The sequence below is a fragment of the Pan paniscus genome, chromosome 2 (assembly GCF_029289425.2).
Source record: "Pan paniscus chromosome 2, NHGRI_mPanPan1-v2.0_pri, whole genome shotgun sequence".
Taxonomy (NCBI): Eukaryota; Metazoa; Chordata; class Mammalia; order Primates; family Hominidae; genus Pan; species Pan paniscus.
The window spans coordinates 32,736,827-32,755,084 of NC_085926.1; the positions used below are offsets into that span (position 1 = coordinate 32,736,827).

The 18,258-nt window shown below is 44.2% G+C and overlaps 1 protein-coding gene across 14 annotated transcripts in view; it reads left to right on the top strand.

Moving 5' to 3' along the window:
- CNOT10 (CCR4-NOT transcription complex subunit 10) overlaps window positions 1–17,974 on the top strand; it is an 88,929-nt gene extending 70,955 nt beyond the window's left edge. For 8 of the 14 annotated variants that reach the window (XM_003826131.4, XM_034956026.2, XM_003826132.3 and 5 more), the window contains 6 exons: window positions 3,556–3,669; window positions 6,832–6,962; window positions 8,554–8,589; window positions 8,781–8,908; window positions 13,986–14,061; window positions 17,556–17,974. In XM_003826131.4, the coding sequence (XP_003826179.2) occupies window positions 3,556–3,669; window positions 6,832–6,962; window positions 8,554–8,589; window positions 8,781–8,908; window positions 13,986–14,061; window positions 17,556–17,710 (640 nt within the window). In that variant the 3' untranslated portion in view covers window positions 17,711–17,974. The remainder of the gene's footprint in view (window positions 1–3,555; window positions 3,670–6,831; window positions 6,963–8,553; window positions 8,590–8,780; window positions 8,909–13,985; window positions 14,062–17,555) is intronic. The other 6 variants (XM_034956027.3, XM_055109603.1, XM_055109604.1 and 3 more) reach the window with 1 other exon arrangement.
- The last annotated feature ends 284 nt before the right edge of the window (window positions 17,975–18,258 follow it).

Here is an 18,258-nt window from a genome sequence, read left to right on the forward strand (position 1 = left end):
GTGTCTCTTCCCTTGAGGTATAGTTCTTCCAGTCTGATGAACTGTCAGATCCACTGAGTGATTGGTAAAGCAGATTGGACAGTGACTCGAGGAAGTGGGGGTGGGGACAATATTTTAAGTAGTAACTATCAAAAGTAAAGTGATTCTCTGGGGGCTCAGTAGAGCCATGTGTGCTTCTAGCGTTAGCAGTCTGCAGGAATTGTGCAGAGTGCGGTGTTTTCTAAGAGGAAAAGGAGGATGAGTGTGAGAGTGATGAGAGGTGAGTTGGGATGGATTGTAACGCACCAAGAGAAGGGAGCATAAATGTTGGTTTGAGTTTCGGGCAATGAAACTTGCTTAATCCTGATGGCTCTTAATCAGAATGTCAGCCCTAAAGTTTCATATTCACAGTTGAGAACTTTTAATTGAATGATTATTTTTTATAGTCTTTTACCCTGTTTTGATTTAGAATTTGAAGAAAGCAGATTTTTATATTCTACGTAATTATAGTTTGGGCTTCCTGGGAAACAGAATCCTGCTGCAAATCTTACATGACTGATTTCTGGACCCAAAGTGGGTTTGACAGTGGGCTGGAGCAGTAATAGCCCACCTACTGTCGGGAGAGGCCAGGGCAGGCATTTCCCAGCAAGCCTGCCTGAAGTGGGTCTTGTCCTAGACTTTAGGACCTAGATCATGCAGGAAAAGTCCCGTTTGTGGGAGCTGGAAAAGAGTTGGCTTCATTAGCAAAGTGACCTACCAACAGGAAAGGTGGGGGTCTGGAGAAGCAGATTTAAAATGTTGAAAGCTGTGTTTCTTTAACAAATACTTATTAAGCACCTACTGCCTATGTGAGATATTGCTCTAGTCTGTGTAGGAAACCACAGATGTGTGCTTCTGCTTTTAAGAAGCTTATGTTTTACACTGACCTTTGGCAGAGTCACATATGAAAATGGATATTGGGCCGGGTGCAGTGGCTCACGCCTATAATCCCAGCACTTTGGGAGGCCGAGGCGGGCAGATCACAAGGTCAGGAGTTTGAGACCAGCCTGGCCAACACAGTGAAACCCCGTCTCTATAAAAAAATACAAAAAATTAGCTGGGCATGGTGGCGGGCGCCTGTAATCCCAGCTACTTGGGAGGCTGAGGCAGGAGAATAGCTTGAACCGAGGAGGCAGAAGTTGCAGTCAGCCGAGATTGCACCACTGCACTCCAGCCCAGGCAACAGAGCAAGACTCCGTCTCAAAAGAAAAAAAAAAAAAAGATACTAAATTTTGTAACTGTCATTCACATAGGCCCTGAACTAATTTTTTTTTTTTTTTGTGACAGAGTTTCACTCTTGTTGCCCAGGCTGGAGCGCAATGGCGTGATCTCAGCTTACCGCAACCTCCACCTTCCAGGTTCAAGCGATTCTCCTGCCTCAGCCTCCCAAGTAGCTGGGATTACAGGCATGCGCCACCACACCCAGCCAATTTTGTATTTTTAGTAGAGATGGGGTTTCTCCATGTTGGTCAGGCTGGTCTCGAACTCCCAACCTCAGGTGATCAGCCTGTCTCAGCCTCCCAAAGTGCTGGGATTACAGGCATGAGCCACCGCACCCAGCCACTAATGGTCTTCTTGAGCCTCCGGAGACCGGACCTTTAATAGTCTTTTTTTGTTCATAAGTAGTACATATCTGATATGTTGTAGTTACTCAGTATACTTCTTGAATGAATGAATGTCATTGCCATTTTAAAATTAAAAATACAAATAAGCCAAAAGGAGAAATTAAGTCACCAGTCTTGCCACACAGACCTAACTACTAACATTCTTCTGAAGATGAGAGATAACTAGCCTCCTGCCTCTGGTCCCTGAGTCTTCCTTCATGGGGAGGGTTCATTGTAGGGACTGTGGCCATGGGACAACCTTGCTGGTAAAGCCAGCTGTTGAAGAGCCAGAAATATTGATAGTAGGCTTGCCAGGAAAATTCCTTTGAAAGTGGCACTACTTGCTTGCTCTCAAATTACTATCCTCTGTAATAAGGGTCAGATTTAAAATTACATACTCAGGGACAAAATATAAACTTGTGTTTGGATTAAACTTTTTCTACCTGTTTAAAAAGACAAGTTAGAATACCTATGTTGTGTATGCCTAGAACTTAGAAAATTATAATGTACAAGAATCTTTTCTGTTGTGTTTTTTGTAAGTGGTCTTGTGAGTTAATAAAGAAACAATGTGATTGGATGGGAAGAACAGCGGATTGGGAGTCTACAATGTCAAATGTTAGACCTAACTAATCACACACTAAGCTAAAGACTATGTTTACTCACTTTGAGTCTCTGTTTCCACATCAGTTAAGCAAGGAACCACACTAGACAGTCTTTCAGCCCTCCCATGGTAGTATGAGGCATAAACCTCAATTTCGTTATGCTTCTCAAGGACCACTCTACTTTTCTGTGTTGTTAAGAGTTGAGGGGCTGCCTTTCTAAGATTCTAGGAACCAAATTCTAGGGTAGTTTTCTAAGATTCTAGGAACCAAAAGTTAGCAAGTGAAGAGGAAACAGAATACTTTTGAATTTGCCCAGCTGTGCTTTTTATAGGAAGAGCCATTTCTAGTCAGAGGATTTCAGAACATTTCAAAACTCTGTGGTGATATACTGGTTACATTCTTCCTTAGACTAAAATTACAACCTGAATGCACTTAATGATACATATGTGTATTGTAATTTGTAAACATAACTCAAAACCCTGTATCTGAGTGAGGTCATTTGTGGTTAGCCATTCAGACTTCATTTCTATTTGACAAGGGTTTATTTTAAGATTGCTTTGTGGAGCAGTTGTTTAACATTCAAGTGATCTATTAGTATTAAGTCTTTAACCAGACTTGTTTTAAATGAGCTGTCTGTGAAGTAGAAAACCAAATATTATAGAAACTTAGATTTCCAATCCAACTTAGCAAAATCAATGTAACTTAAATGTTGTCTTCACATGTTTGTTTAACCTGTTTTTTTTCCTTCAGTATTCCTTTAGAAGAATAGTAACTGTGTGAATAAAACTTTTTAGTTACTCTTGATACTGTGGTTTAGCAAGAACTGTAGACTTAATTGGTTGAGAAAAGAACATTTAAAGTAAATGAATGCTTTAGTAAGTTAATTATTTCTTAGCATATCACAAATATATGTAGAAAGAATAAGATCTCATTCTATAGCTTTATTCCTAGGTTATTAAAAGCAAACTTCTATGGAAGTTAGTTCTCATTAGGCTATATATATATATATATAGTGTGTGTGTGTATTTATCTATACATATATACATACATACATACATACATACAGGCTATGTATTGTAATCCATTGGTTATTTTGTTGGGGATGTGGGTCAATTGGATGAAAGCTAAAGATGACTTATGTAAATAGCCAAACTGTGTTTCAGAATTGTTTTATACATCAATCTAATTCTTACCATTAGTACTGTGGCTTCCTCTCCTCTTTCCTGGTGTCCAGATTGTCACAGCTAAAGGGCATTTCTTCCTATTTAGCAAATATAACCATTATCAATGATTAAAATGAGATTTTCGGCCCCTTCCCTTTTGTGTTATAGGTGCTCCATACTTGCTTGCAGTGCCTACGTGGCTCTGGCTTTGGGTGATAACCTCATGGCTTTGAATCATGCAGATAAACTTCTTCAGCAGCCCAAGCTGTCAGGATCTCTTAAGTAAGTGTGACTTGCCCTGTGTGTCCCTGGTTTCTTTAGTTTTGAGGTTTCTCCTTGGTTTGTGGTTTATGTTGCTTCTTTTGACTCCTCCAGTGGAATATATATTTGTAAGGAAAGCAACTGTTTAAAAGAACGTTTTTTAACCCATGCCTCGGCAGTGAAAATGTTTTCACTTGTGCTGTACTGAGCGTTAGGAGACAAAAACTTCGGACTCTAGTGTCCACTTCTAGGCTTCACTGCAGCACTTTAATTCTCCAAATAAGTCAAGTCCTCAGAGAGAAGACCTACAAAAAAAGGAGTTTGGTCAATGTGATAAATCTACTTTGAGGGACCAGGCGCGGTGGCTCACGCCTGTAATCCCAGCACTTTGGGAGGCCGAGGCAGGCAAATCACGAGGTCAGGAGTTCAAGACCAGCCTGGTCAACATGGTGAAACCCTGCCTCTACTAAAAATACAAAAAATTAGCTGGGCATAGTGGCGGGCACCTGTAATCCCAGCTACTCAGGAGGCTGAGGCAGGAGAATCGCTTGAACCCAGGAGTCAGAGGTTGCAGTGAGCCAAGATCGCACCACTGCACTCCAGCCTAGGCTACAGAGCAAGACTCTGTCTCAAAAAAAAAAAAAATAGACAAGAATTTGAAAAATCTTTCCAAGCTACTGTATCATTCCAGAATCAGCTAGTTTTAGTCAAACTGCAAATACTTCTTCATTAATATCATTGTCATTCTAAAATTTTCCAAAGCACATTATCTTTTCTTTTACCAAAATAGAGTAAAATACAGGCCAGGTGTGGTGGCTCATGCCTGTAATCCCAGCACTTTGGGAGGCCGAGGTAGGCAGATCATTTGAGGTCGGGAGTCTGAGACCAGCCCAGCCAACGTGGTAAAACCCCATCTCTACTAAAAATACAAAAATTAGCCAGGCATGGTGGCAGGCATCCATAATTCCAGCTACTTGGGAAGTTGAAACAGGAGAATCACTTGAGCCTGGGGGGCGGACGTTGCGGTGAGCCACGGTTGCACCATTGCACTCCAGGCGGAGTGACACAGCCAGACTCCCTCTCAAAAAATAAAAATAAAATACAGCTTGAATTTTTGTATGGTGCTGATCCTGGAAATTTTATCAAAAGCCACGAGTATTCTGCACAACATTAGAACAGTTCTTTCATTCATTGTATAGGTGTATACTTACAAATGCCAAAATATAACTACTTACTCTTTGGCTTTTTAGTGATCCCCAAACATACCTAGCTTTTTTTTTTTTTTTTTTTTTTTAAGTAATTAAGGCCAGGCGCTGTGGCTCACACCTGTAATCCCAGCACTTTGGGAGGCCTACGTGGGCAAATCATTTGAGGTCAGGAGTTGGAGACCAGCCCTGCCAATATGGTGAAACCCCATCTCTACTGAAAATATGAAAATTAGCCGGGCATGGGGGCACACTCCTGTAATCCCAGCTACTCGGGAGGCTGAGGCACGAGAATTGCTTGAGCCTGGGAGGCAGAAGCTGCAGTGAGCTAAGATTGTACCACTGCATTCCAAACTGGGTGACAGAGTGAGACTCCATCTCAAAAAAAAGTAATAAATCATTCAACTATATAAGAGACTTTGTCACAATTCAAATATAAGGGAGCTCCTGGTCTTCTGCAAGAAAATCTTGTCCAATATTCAGGCCTGGAGATGGGGAAGATCCTAATTTTCAGTTCAAGGCATTTGGGTTGCCTCTAAAGTACCTTCCATCCTTATCATTGCCCAACTCAAAATGCCAATGTTGGGAATTGCAGCTGATGCTGGTGTTCAGATTGTGGTGTATACGGCCATTATGAGAGAACTGGACTTTGTGTGTTTGTGTGTGACTGAGTCTGTCTGTGTCACCCACACTAGAGTGCAGTAGCACAATCTCAACTCACTGCAACCTCCACTGTCTGGGTTCAGGCGATTCTCCTGCCTCAGCCTCCCGAGTAGCTGGGATTACAGGAGCCCACCACCACACCCGGCTAATTTTTTTTCTTTTTCTGAGACAGTTTCACTCTGTTGCCCAGGCTGGAGTGCAGTGGCATGATCTCAGCTCACTGCAACCTCTGCCTCCCCAGTTCAAGGGATTCTCCTGCCTCAGCCTCCTGCGTAGCTGGGATTACAGGTGCACGCCACTATGCCCTACTAATTTCTTTTTTTTTTTTTTCTTTTTTTGAAACGGAGTTTCACAGGCATGAACCACCGCACCTGGCTACTTTTTGTATTTGCTCTTATTGCCCAGGCTGGAGTGCAATGGCGTGATCTCGGCTCATCACAGCTTCCACCTCCCGGGTTCAAGCGATTCTCCTGCCTCAGCCTCCCAAGTAGCTGGGATTACAGGCATGCACCACCACGCCCGGCTAATTTTGTATTTTTAGTAGAGATGGGGTTTCTCCATGTTGGTCAGGCTGGTCTCGAACTCCCGACCTCAGGTGATCTGCCGTCTTGGCCTCCCAAAGTGCTGGGATTACAGGTGTGAGCCACCATGCTCAACCTGGAGAGTTTTAAAACTATAAAAGTTTAGTTTGTGTTGTTGTTGTTCTTGTGTAGAAAGTCATAAGATTTTGAGCAGATCAAAAGGTCCCCAGTTAAAAAAAAAAAAAAAAAAGCCGGGCATGGTGGCTCACGCCTGTAATACCAACGCTTTGGGAGGCCGAGACGGGCGGATCACGAGATCAGGAGATCGATCTTAATTTTTATTTTTTTCGAGATGGCGTCTCACTCTGTCATTCAGGCTGAGGTGCAGTGGCATGATCACTGCTCACTGCAGCCTCAGTCTCCCATGCTTAAGTGATTCTCCCACCTCAGCCTCCTGAGTAGCTGAGACTACAGGTGTATGCCACCACGCCCAGCTAATTTTTGTATTTTTTTTGTAGAGACAGGGTTTTGCCATGTTGCTCACACTGTTATCAAACTCCTGGACTCAGCAGTCCACCCACCTAGGCTTCTTGAAGTGTTGAGATTAAAGGCATGAGCCACTACACCCAGCCAGTTGATTCGTTTTACCTAAATAAATTTAGATTTCAATTTAAGGACATGAAATATGAGACCTATATCCAATGTATAATAACATAATATACCCAGCATTATTTTACATTGGGTATTTTTGTGATGTTGTACTTTTCAGTTTGGAATCTGTTTTTTCATTTTAGGTTTTTGGGACATTTATATGCTGCAGAAGCCCTCATCTCTCTCGACAGAATATCTGATGCCATTACTCACTTGAACCCGGAGAATGTCACTGATGTCTCCTTAGGGATCTCTTCAAATGAGCAGGACCAAGGTTAATGAGGACATCTTTGATCAGAACTGGTCACTGTTTCCATTTCCCTCCTGTCATAATTCAGGATGTGTGGAAATTTAGGCATGGTGGTAATGAGAAGAAAGTTTTAGGTTGGCTTTCCACATTTTTGTCTGTACTTACTTTGTAGCAGTTGTTTGCTAAGTAGACCTGAGAGTTAATGATCACATCATCTAAATTCTCACTTTTGAAAGGCTGGTACTGTTAGAATGGTTAATTTTGGTTCTGATACTATTTATTTGTTTTCCTTTGGAGTGATTCTAAAATCCATAGGGGAGTAAAAATATTGCATTCAAGAGTCAGTTTTAGTCCAGGCGTGGTGGCTCACACCTGTAATCCCAGCACTTTGGGAGGCTGTAGCAGGAGGGTCACTTGAGCCCAAGAGTTCGAGACCAGCCTGGGCAACCTGGTGAGACCCTGTCTCTATTTTAAAAATAAGGAAAGAAAAAAAAGTTTGTTTTAAGTCATTGCTAAATTTCTAAATAATTGTCGGGTGCAGTGGCTCACACCTGTAATCCCAACACTTTGGGAGGCCGAGGCGGGTGGATCACCTGAGGTCAGGAGTTCAAGACCAGCCTGGCCAACATAGTGAAACCCCGTCTCTACCAAAAATACAAAATTAGTAGGGCGTGGTGGCGCAAGCCTGTAATCTCACCTACTCAGGAGGCTGAGACAGGAGAATCGCTTGCACCCGAGAGGTGGAGGTTGCAGTGAGCCAAGATCACGCCACTGCACTCCAGCCTGGGTGACAGAGCAAGACTCTGTCTGAAGAAAAAAAAAAAAAAATTAAATAATTAAAGCTATGTGACATTCATTTTACTCAAGATTAGTGCTCAGGTTTGAGATGGTGGTGGGTGGTAGCATTCTGGCATTTTTTAATGGAATCTCCACTACATGAAAAGTAAATAAATTGCTTTATATTAAATTTCCATTTCATAAAGAAAGTTAGGTTTTTAGAAAATATGCTCTCAGCTGGGCACAGTGGCTCACACCTGTAATCCCAGCACTTTGGGAGGCTGTGGTGGGTGGATCACCTGAGGTCAGGAGTTCAAGACCAGCCTGACCAACATGGTGAAACCCTGTCTCTACTAAAAATACAAAATTAGCCAGGCATGGTGGTATGCCCCTGTAATCCCAGCTACTCAGGAGGCTGAGGCCAGAGAATCACTTGAACTCAAGAGGCGGAGGTTGCAGTGAGTCGTGCCATTGCACTCCAGCCTGGGCGGCAACAAGAGCAAAAGTCCATCTCCAAAAAAAAACCAGCCTGACCAACATGGTGAAACCCCGTCTCTACTAAAAATACAAAAACTAGCCAGGGATGGTGGCACATGCCTGTAATCCCAGCTACTCAGGAGGCTGAGGCAGGAGAATCGCTTGAATCCAGGAGGCGGAGGTTGCAGTGAGCCGAGATCATGCCCCTGCACTCCAGCCTGGGCAACAGAGCGAGGCTCCATCTCAAAAAAAAAAAAAAAAAGAAAAGAAAATATGCCCTCTACCTTCTGAGCCCGAGGAGAAAAAAAAGAAAATATGCTCTGTTGTTCTGCCCCTCAGATTTATTTTCGTGTTTTTGTAGGATCAGACAAAGGTGAAAATGAAGCAATGGAATCCTGTAAGTAAGAAGTTTTGTGATACTTAAGTAGCCTGGCCTGCATCCCAAAAATTTAGATTCTAAATCTTCTGTGTTCGTTTTTCTGCCTGAGGAATACTGCTGTGCCAAGTGGCTCCTCAAGGCGATAGATTGGGTTGCTCCCTTGCTGTTGGCACGGCCTCTTCACCAGTGTCTACACTCTTTTTCCCCAGCTGGTAAGCGGGCCCCTCAGTGCTACCCCAGTTCCGTCAACTCTGCTAGGACTGTGATGCTGTTCAACCTTGGCAGCGCTTACTGCCTGAGGAGCGAATATGACAAAGCCCGAAAGTGTCTCCACCAGGTGAGTCCAGAGTGGGAGGAACTGAACCTTGTAAAGCAGCCAACACAAGTTTGAGGTTTATATTTTTTGTTACTTTGTTTGAGGCATCTGATCAGTTTGTTAAATATTGGAATATCACTTTCCCAGATATAAAAATATTCTTGCAAGGTAAACAACTAATCAGCATTGTAAATGAACCTAGACACTTAATGGAAAGTTCTTCTTGATGATTTTATTTAAAAAAAATTTTTTTTTTGCCAGGCACAGTGGCTCATGCCTCCCAGCACTTTGGGAGGCCGAGGCAGGCGGATCATGAGGTCAGGAGTTTGAGACCAGCCTGGCCAATATGGTGAAACCCCATCTCTACTAAAAATACAAAAATTAGCCAGGTTGGTGGCACGCACCTGTAGTCCCAGCTACTCGGGAGGCTGAAGCAGGAGAATCGCTTGAATCCGGGAGGCGGAGGTTGCAGTGAGCCAAGATTGTGCCACTGTACTCCAGCCTGGGCAACAGAGCGAGACTCCATCTCAAAAAAAAAAAAGAATGTTTAAATTTCAAATCAGCAGAATAAAAAGCAACTTGGGGCCGGGCACAGTGGCTCACATCTGTAATCCCACACTCTGGGAGGCTGAGACAGGCAGATCACTTGAGTCCAGGGGTTTGAGACCAGCCTGGGCAACATAATGAGACCCTGTCTCTACTAAAAATACCAAAAATTAGCCAGGCATGGTGGTGCATTCCTATAGTCCCAGATACTTAGGAGACAGAGGTAGGAGGATTACCTGAGCCTGGGAGGTTGAGGCTGTAGTCAGCCAAGATCATGCCACTGCACTCCAGCCTGGGCAACTGGAGTGAGACCCTGTCCCCCCCAAAAAAAAAGACAAAGAAGTAACTTGACAGTTTTAATTATTAAAATTCCAAAAGATGGAAAACTGTCTAAAAGATCACTTATATAAATAATAGTGCATCTGTACAGTTGAAGACAATGCAGCTATAAACTCTAGGTACTAAAATGGAAAGATGTCCAAGACATACTAAATGAAAACAGCAAGGTGTGAAACAGTTTCTGTATAACCCTGTATACATGCATAAAAGATCTCTGAAAGGACACACCAAGAAACTGCAAACATTAGTTGTTGGGGTGGCAGGATGAATACTACATGGCTGGAGCAGTAGAATGGGAGACTTTTCACTGTATACTGTTATGCTTTTAATTTTTTTTTTTTTTTTTGAGACAGAGTTTCGCTCTTGTTGCCCAGACTGGAGTGCAATGGCGCAATCTCGGCTCACTGCAACCTCCGCCTCCCGGGTTCAAGCACTTCTCCTGCCTCAGCCTCCCGAGTAGCTGGGATTACAGGCATGTACCACCACGCCCGGCTAATTTTGTATTTTTAGTAGAGACGGGGTTTCTCCATGTTGAGGCTGGTCTCGAACTCCTGGCCTCAGGTGATCCACCCGCTTCAGCCTCCCAAAGTGCTGGGATTACAGGTGTGAGCCACCGTGCCCAGGTGCTTTTAAATTTTGAATTGTGTAAATCTTTTTTCAAAATGTGAATTATAGGCCAGGCACGGTGGCTCATGCCTGTAATCCCAGCACTTTGGGAGGCCGAGGTGGGCGGATCATGAGGTCAGGAGATCAAGACCATCCTGGCTAACACGGTGAAACCCCGTCTCTACTAAAAATATAAAAAAATTAGCCAGGCGTGGTGGCATGTGCCTGTAGTCCCAGCTACTCGGGCGGCTGAGGCAGGAGAATGGCATGAACCCGGGAGGTGGAGCTTGCAGTGAGCCAAGATCGCGCCACTGCACTCCAGCCCGGGCAACAGAGCGGGACTTTGTCTCAAAAAAAAAAAAAAAGTGAATTATAAATCCACCTTTCAGAAAGCCAATACTAGAGAAACTCCATACACACTAAAGAAAGCTACTGGCAATATATACTAAAATAAACCTCTGAATTCTACCACTGAAATGGTGCATCATGAAGCTTCAAGGAAGATTTTGATTGGATCTCTTTAGTAGGTCACCTGCCAATCCCTGGACCAATCATGGGCATTGAGCCATACCTGTAGTAGGGGACTGGGTACCACCATTGGCAGCCCCAGAGGAATCTCACAAAATTAGAAATAATTCCTCAAAAGGACATTCATCCAGCAAATATCTGTTGAGCACTTACTTCTGAGCTAAGCCATGGGAATAAGACTGCACATAAGCAGACATACTACAATCTTGCCCTTGCTTGTAGACCTTTGCAGTTAGGAGACACCTTCCTAAAAAGGGAATTGCATGGTCAGAGGATATGCAGGATTTTAAGACTTCTGATATAGAAAGTTTGTATCAAATGGTACATTCTCCAGCAGCAGATGAGAAGGCCCACATCCCCACATGCTTGCCACAGCAACTAAAGTTGATATTAAACCTCTTCTCAGGAGATAGGGTGGCTTTCAGCCGGGCGCAGTGGCTCACACCTGTAATCCCAACACTTTGGGAGGCCGAGGCAGGCAGATCACCTGAGGTCAGGAGTTCGAGACCAGCCTTACCAACATGGAGAAATCCTATCTCTACTAAAAATGCAAAAAGTAGCTGGGCATGGTGGCACATGCCTGTAACCCCAGATACTCGGGAGGCTGAGGCAGGATAATTGCTTGAACCCAGGAGGTGGAGGTTGTGGTGAGCCGAGATCGCGCCATTGCACTACAGCCTGGGCAACAAGAGCGAAACTCTGTCTCAAAAAAAAAAAAAAAAAAAAACCCTATGTGGCTTTCACATAGGTTCCTGCTTATGTAAGCAGCCTTGTTGTGCCTAGAAGTGATGATGCTTTACCATGTGAAAAATAACTACAAATTCTATTTAGTCAACTTACCGGCATCTGGTCAGCATTTCTGATCCCAAATCAGAAAAGTTAAGTGACAGGCTGTCCAGGGTAACATGTTTGATTATTATCTAGGCATTGAGTGTATGAGTTAAACCAGTAAGAGTTAAAATGTTTCACTCTTCTCAGTAGCAAGGCTAGGGTGTTGAGCAGCCCCTCTCAAAGTGCCCCCAGACCTCAGTCACTGCAGCAAACAGAGCTTTTGATCTAAAGTTACAGTGTGTACAGTCCAGCTGAGGTTCTCATACAGCAGGTGGCCATGGCTGCTGCCACGCTGGGAGAGACAGATGGGGTCAGGCCTGGTTTGGGGTCTGAAGGGGGTTTTGTTTTGGTCCCTTGGTTTTTAGGTTAATCCAATGGCTGGACCTTCGTTAATTGGGAGGCCCACCCTGCCTGGGAGGGAAGAACAGTGATGTGAAGAGTTGGAAAGGGCTCCGAGTAGATGTTTCCAAGGTTGCCTGCCCACCACTAACCATTCTGAACAGCCAGTAAGCAAAATGCCATTAAGTATCATAAAGATGTTGCCTTGAATTCTTGTATTTTAAAAAAAGCTTCAGACTGTGGTCATTGAAAAAAACAGTAAATAAAATGTGTTACTAGCCACTTGGATGGAAAACAGAGATTTTACTATCCACAAAATGGGCCTGGCACAGTGGCTCACGTCTGTAATCCCAGCACTTTGGGAGGCCAAGGCGGGTGGATCATCTGAGGTGAGGAGTTCAAGACTAGCCTGGACAACATGATGAAACCCCGTCTATACTAAAAATACAAGAAATTAGCTGGGCGTGGTGGCAGGAGCCTGTAATCCCAGCTACTTGGGAGGCTGAGGCAGGAGAATCGCTTGAACCCAGGAGGCGGAGGTTGCAGTGAGCCTAGATCGTGCAATTGCACTCCAGCCTGGGCAACAAGAGCAAAACTCCGTCTCAAAAAAAAAAAAAATCCACAAAATGGTATAAAGACGATCTTGCCTATACAGCTTGCCTAGAAAGCTAGGCTTAGATATATAAAATCTCATTTTCTGAAAAGAGTTGTTATACCTCAGTGTTGTGGCGAGAGCAATAAAAGCCTCCCCACCTCATTCATGAGGAACTTCTTAGAAGCACATGCTCTGGGCAACATGCCCCGCTAGTCTGAGATTTCTCCTAATGCTGCCAGAAACCAACCTAGTACACGCGTCTGGTCTTCCCCAACATCTCCCACGTTCAAGCTGCTACCTTCAGTACCATTTCTCCCCATTTTCTACCTGTGAGATATCTACCCTGCAAGGACTAAAGCAGGCCTCCCTTACCCCAAAGCTCTGTTTGAAAGAAACTTCTTCCTTTCTCTCCATATTCACAGCACATTCACTGCCTTTCTCCCTGGCATTTACGTAACTGTGTTTGGATTATTGTTAGTTATTTGCATGCTTGTTTATTATCAGGGGAAGTCCCTGTCTTATCTCCATACCCACCTCTGTTCAATAAGTATTTGTAGAAGTCTATTATCTGATTAGATTAAGAGAAGAGGCAGAGCTGTCTGGAAGCAATGAGCAACTAAAACTAGATGGGGAAGTACAAGTTGATAATAAGGTGAGGAATATTTTGGCTGTAGCTCAAAGAGGCCCAGACTGAGGAAATAAACCTGTAATTTCAGCACTTCTGTCCAGAGCAGTCCAGGCTTCCTTCTTCAGGACTGGATCAGAGAGAAACTGCTGGCCGATGCTATGGCTCTTACTCAGATCTAAGGGCAGCATGTTGCCTAAACTAGTAAATTATTTTATTGGACTAAATTGAAGTGTGTTTCAGTCCTTAAGAATGGAGACATCAAACATGCTACGTGGTACGTTTTTTCTGTATTACTCTAAGTTTGAATTATTATTCCTGACATTGACAACTTACAGTTTGTAATACTGAAGTGTTACTTAGGAAAACAAATGGGCATGCAGATTTTGATGTAATTGCAACTGTATGTGTCTGTTGTGAAAGCCACCAGCAGAATTGGATGGTTGACTGTAGTATCGGGGTGTCCAGTCACCCATCTCAAAACCCAGAGTATTACATGTCTAGCTTAATTGGTAGGTTTTAAGACAAAAGGAACTGAGGCTCATCAGAGCAGAACAACAGGTAGTCCCTAGGAAGTCACGTGGGAATGAGCTTGAATAAGTTTGTTACCTTGTTGGTTGGCAGATGTACTTGGAGTGTGTATCTTAAGCTTTTGTTTTTTCACGGGTATCTTTCTGTTTTGAGCAAAGGCGGCTTCAATGATCCATCCTAAAGAGGTGCCCCCTGAGGCCATCTTGCTGGCAGTCTACCTTGAACTGCAGAATGGTGAGTAATTCTCTCTGTTTAGGACTTTATCCCTTGAAAGAGCCTGAGATTTTTTGGTTGGGAGACAGGGTCTCACTGTGTTGCCCAGGCTGGAGTGCAGTGGTACCATCAGAGCTCACTGCAGCCTCCAAACTCCTAGGCTCAAGCAGCCTTCCCACCTCAGCCTTCCAGGTAGCTGGGACTACAGGTGCATGCCACTGAGCCCAACTAATTTTTTAAATTTTTTTTAGAGATGTGGTCTCGCTTTGTTGCCCAGGCTGCTCTCAAACTCATGGGCTCAAGCAATCCTCCCATCTTACCCTCCCTAGTAGCTGGGATGACAAGCATAAGCCACCATGCTCAGCCAAGGCTGAGATTTTTTTTTTTTTTTTTTTTTTTTTTTGAGACAGAGTCTTGCTCTGTAGCCCAGGCTGGAGTGCAGTGGCGTGATCTCGGCTCACTGCAAGTTCCGCCTCCCGGGTTCACGCCATTCTCCTGCCTCAGCCTCCTGAGTAGCTGGGACTACAGGCGCCCGCCACCACGCCCAGCTAATTTTGTGTACTTTTAGTAGAGACAGGGTTTCACCGTGTTGGCCACAATGGTCTCGATCTCCTGACCTCATGATCTGCCCACCTCGGCCTCCCAAAGTGCTTGGATTACAGGCGTGAGCCACCGCACCCGGCAAGGCTGAGATTTTTAATGTCTGTTTTTTCTCTTCAGAGTCAGAAATTTGCCTTCCTTGAAGATAGGTGACCCATCAAATTCTTTTTTTTTTTCTTTTTTGAGATGGAGTCTCGCTCTGTCACCCAGGCTGGAGTGCAGTGGCACTATCTCAGCTCACTGCAACGTCCGCCTCCCGGGTTCAAGGTTCAAGAGATTCTCCTGTCTCAGCCTCTCAAGTAGCTGGGATTACAGGCGCCCACCAACATGCCTGGTTAATTTTTGTATTTTTAGTAGAGACCGGGTTCACCACGTTGGCCAAGCTGGTCTTGAACTTCTGACCTCAGGTGATCTGCCTGCCTCGGCCTCTCAAAGTGCTGGGATTATAGGCGTGAGCCAGAGCGGACGACCCATCAAATTCTTCTACATAAAAATATAGTTAGGAGCTGGGCGCAGTGGCACATGCCTATAATCCCAGCACTTTGGGAGGCTGAGGTGGGCTGATCACCAGAGTTCAGGAGTTCAAGACCAGCCTGGGCAACATGGCAAAACCCCATCTCTACAAAAAATACAAAAATTAGCTGGGTGTGGTGGTGTGCGCCTGTAGTTCCAGCTACTGGGAAGGCTGAGATTGGAGGATCACTTGAGCCCTGGAGGTTGAGGCTGCAGTGAACTGAGATCATGCCAGAATAAGACCTTGTCTAAAAAAATAATAATAGGCCGGGCACAGTGGCTCACGCCTATAATCCCAGCACTTTGGGAGGCCGACACGGGTGGATCATTTGAGGTCAGGAGTTCGAAACCAGCCTAGCCAACACGGTGAAACCCCATCTTTACTGAAAATACAAAAATTAGCCAGGCGTGGTGGCACATGCCTGTAATCCAGGTACTTAGGAGGCTGAAGCAGGAGAATCGCTTGAGCCTGGGAGGTGGGAGGTTGCAGTGAGCCGAGACACACCACTGCACTCCAATCTGGGCGACAGAGTGAAACCCTGTCTCAAATAATAATAATAATAAATACCTATATCTATCTAGATAGATAGATAGATAAATAGATAAATTGATAGATATAGTTAGGGAGTTTTTGGTATCCTACAAATACTCCTTACAAGTTAAGCTTATCTCCTTTTATCTGAGAAAATACAGAATCATAACTTCAGACACTTAATTATAATTAATCACTATTAATTAACCTTTCTCCTAGGCAGCTAAATGACTGAGAACATGAGTTAGAATGCAGTTGCTTTGAGTTATACACCATAGTATTTTGAACACATATTAACAAGTTTTACAGTAAGCCAGTTCTTGCTGAGAATTATTTATTCAAACATAAATTCAGGTCATGCCTCTAGGGCATATACGATCTCCAAGATGTATCTCACTAGAAGAAAGGCTGTTGGCTCTAAATATGAGATAGCATGAAGTAGAAAAGAGACATGAATGAGAGAGATTAGAAGGGACAGAAATAGGCCAGGTGCGGTGGCTCATGCATGTAATCCCAACACTTTGGGAGGCCGAGGCGGGCAGATCATGAGGTCAGGAGATCGAGACCATCCTGGCTAACATGGTGAAACCCTGTCTCTACTAAAAATACACAAAATTAGCTGGGCGTGTTGGCATACAGTTGTAGTTCCAGCTACTCAGCAGGCTGAGGCAGGAGAATTGCTTGAATCCGGAGGCGGAGGTTGCACTGAGCCGAGATCGTGCCACTGCACTCCAGTCTGAATGACAGAGCGAGACTCCGTCTCAAAAAAAAAGGGGACATAAATGAAGTCACAGCCAAGCATGGAGTCCTAGCTACTCTGGAGGCTGAGGCGGGAGGATTGCTTAAGGCCAAGAGTTCAAGGCTATAGTGTGCAGTATTGCTCCTGTGAACAGTCACTGCACTCCAGCCTGGGCAACATAGTGAGACCCTGTCTCTTTTTTAAAAAATAAAAAATTTAAAAAAGGCTGGGCACAGTAGCTCATGCCCGTAATCCCAGCTACTCTGGAGGCTGAGGCAGGAGAATTGCTTGAATCTGGGAGATGGAGGTTGCAGTGAGCCGTAATCGCCCCACTGCACTCTAGCCTGCGCCACAGAACAAGACTCTGTCTCAAAAAAAACCCAATGTTCTAAGGCATAACTCCTTGTTGACCTTGGGAACTCTTACAAGGCTCCCTTTTTTTTAATAGCTGAAGAAGGGGTCTTTAGTGCTTGGCACCCAGCGGGCCTTAGCCTCCTTAAAGATGTGATTAGGGTTAGTGCATTGCCCTAGATTGTTTCATTGTTCTTTGTTTGTCTTGAGACAGGGTCTCACTTTGTCACCCAGGCTGGAATGTAGTGGCGTGATCTTGGCTCACTGCAGCCTTGGCCTCCCAGTTTCAAGCAGCCCTCCTGCCTCAGCCCCCCAAGTAGCTGGGACTACAGGCATGCACCACCATGCCCAGCTAATTTTTGTATTTTTTTGTAGAGACGGGGTTTCACCATGGTACCCAAGCTGGTCTCGAACTCCTGAGCTCAGGCGATCTGCCCACCTTGGCCTCCCAAAGTACTAGGGTTACAGGCATGAACCAACCCTCCCAGATGATCGTTTCTTTTATACAGCCCACCTATAACAAGTTCTCTACCTGGGCTATACCTTAGAATCACTGGGAAGCTTTTTAAAATTCCATTGCCTGGGCCATGCCCTACATCGCTTAAATCAGAATTTCTGGGGATAAGATGGAGGCTTTATGGGATTCCAGTATACAGCCAAGGCTGCAGATGACAGCTCTTCTAGATCATCTTTTACCTCCCCAGCAGGATTTTCATGTCTTGCTTTGTGTGTGGTAGTATTGTTCTGTGCTTTGTTTTTTAATGGGAAGTGTTTTTATAGGTAATACTCAGCTGGCCTTACAGATCATCAAAAGGAATCAGCTGCTCCCTGCAGTGAAAACACACTCTGAAGTGAGAAAGAAGCCAGTGTTTCAGCCTGTCCACCCGATCCAGCCCATCCAAATGCCGGCTTTCACCACTGTGCAGAGAAAGTGATACTTCACTTTTGGAAAACTGTTACCTGAGACCCAGGGGAGAATTTACTGGCCATTTTAGTTGTATCACAGCAGAATGAATAAAAGATGGTGAAGGCTGTTAATTTTGAGACAATTCTACCCCTGACTTTTGGCCAAAAGCTTACTTAAAATTAAGGATTTACTAAGTCATCATCAGCTGTTTTTCTTAATTTCAGCCAGACTATTAATTTTGAGCCATTATGTAATATATGCCATAGGCAATTAAAACATAATTTTATCAGAAGTCTTTTACACTTTTATTGACTATTAGATTATTTTAGCATCTGAGGTTTTGTGTTAACGTTCAAAAATTGACAAAGAACATCAGCAGTAGATAAAATAGCCAGTTCAGAAGCTGACCTGGGGGTGAAGGGGAGGGAAAGAGAGTTGATGTGTTTTATGTCTAGTTATGACTGAAAAGACCAGAAAATGTGTTGAGAAATTAGGTTAAGAAGATACAACTGGGCCAGGCACAGTGGCTCATCCCTATAATCCCAGCACTTTGGGAGGCTGAGGTGGGCAGATCAC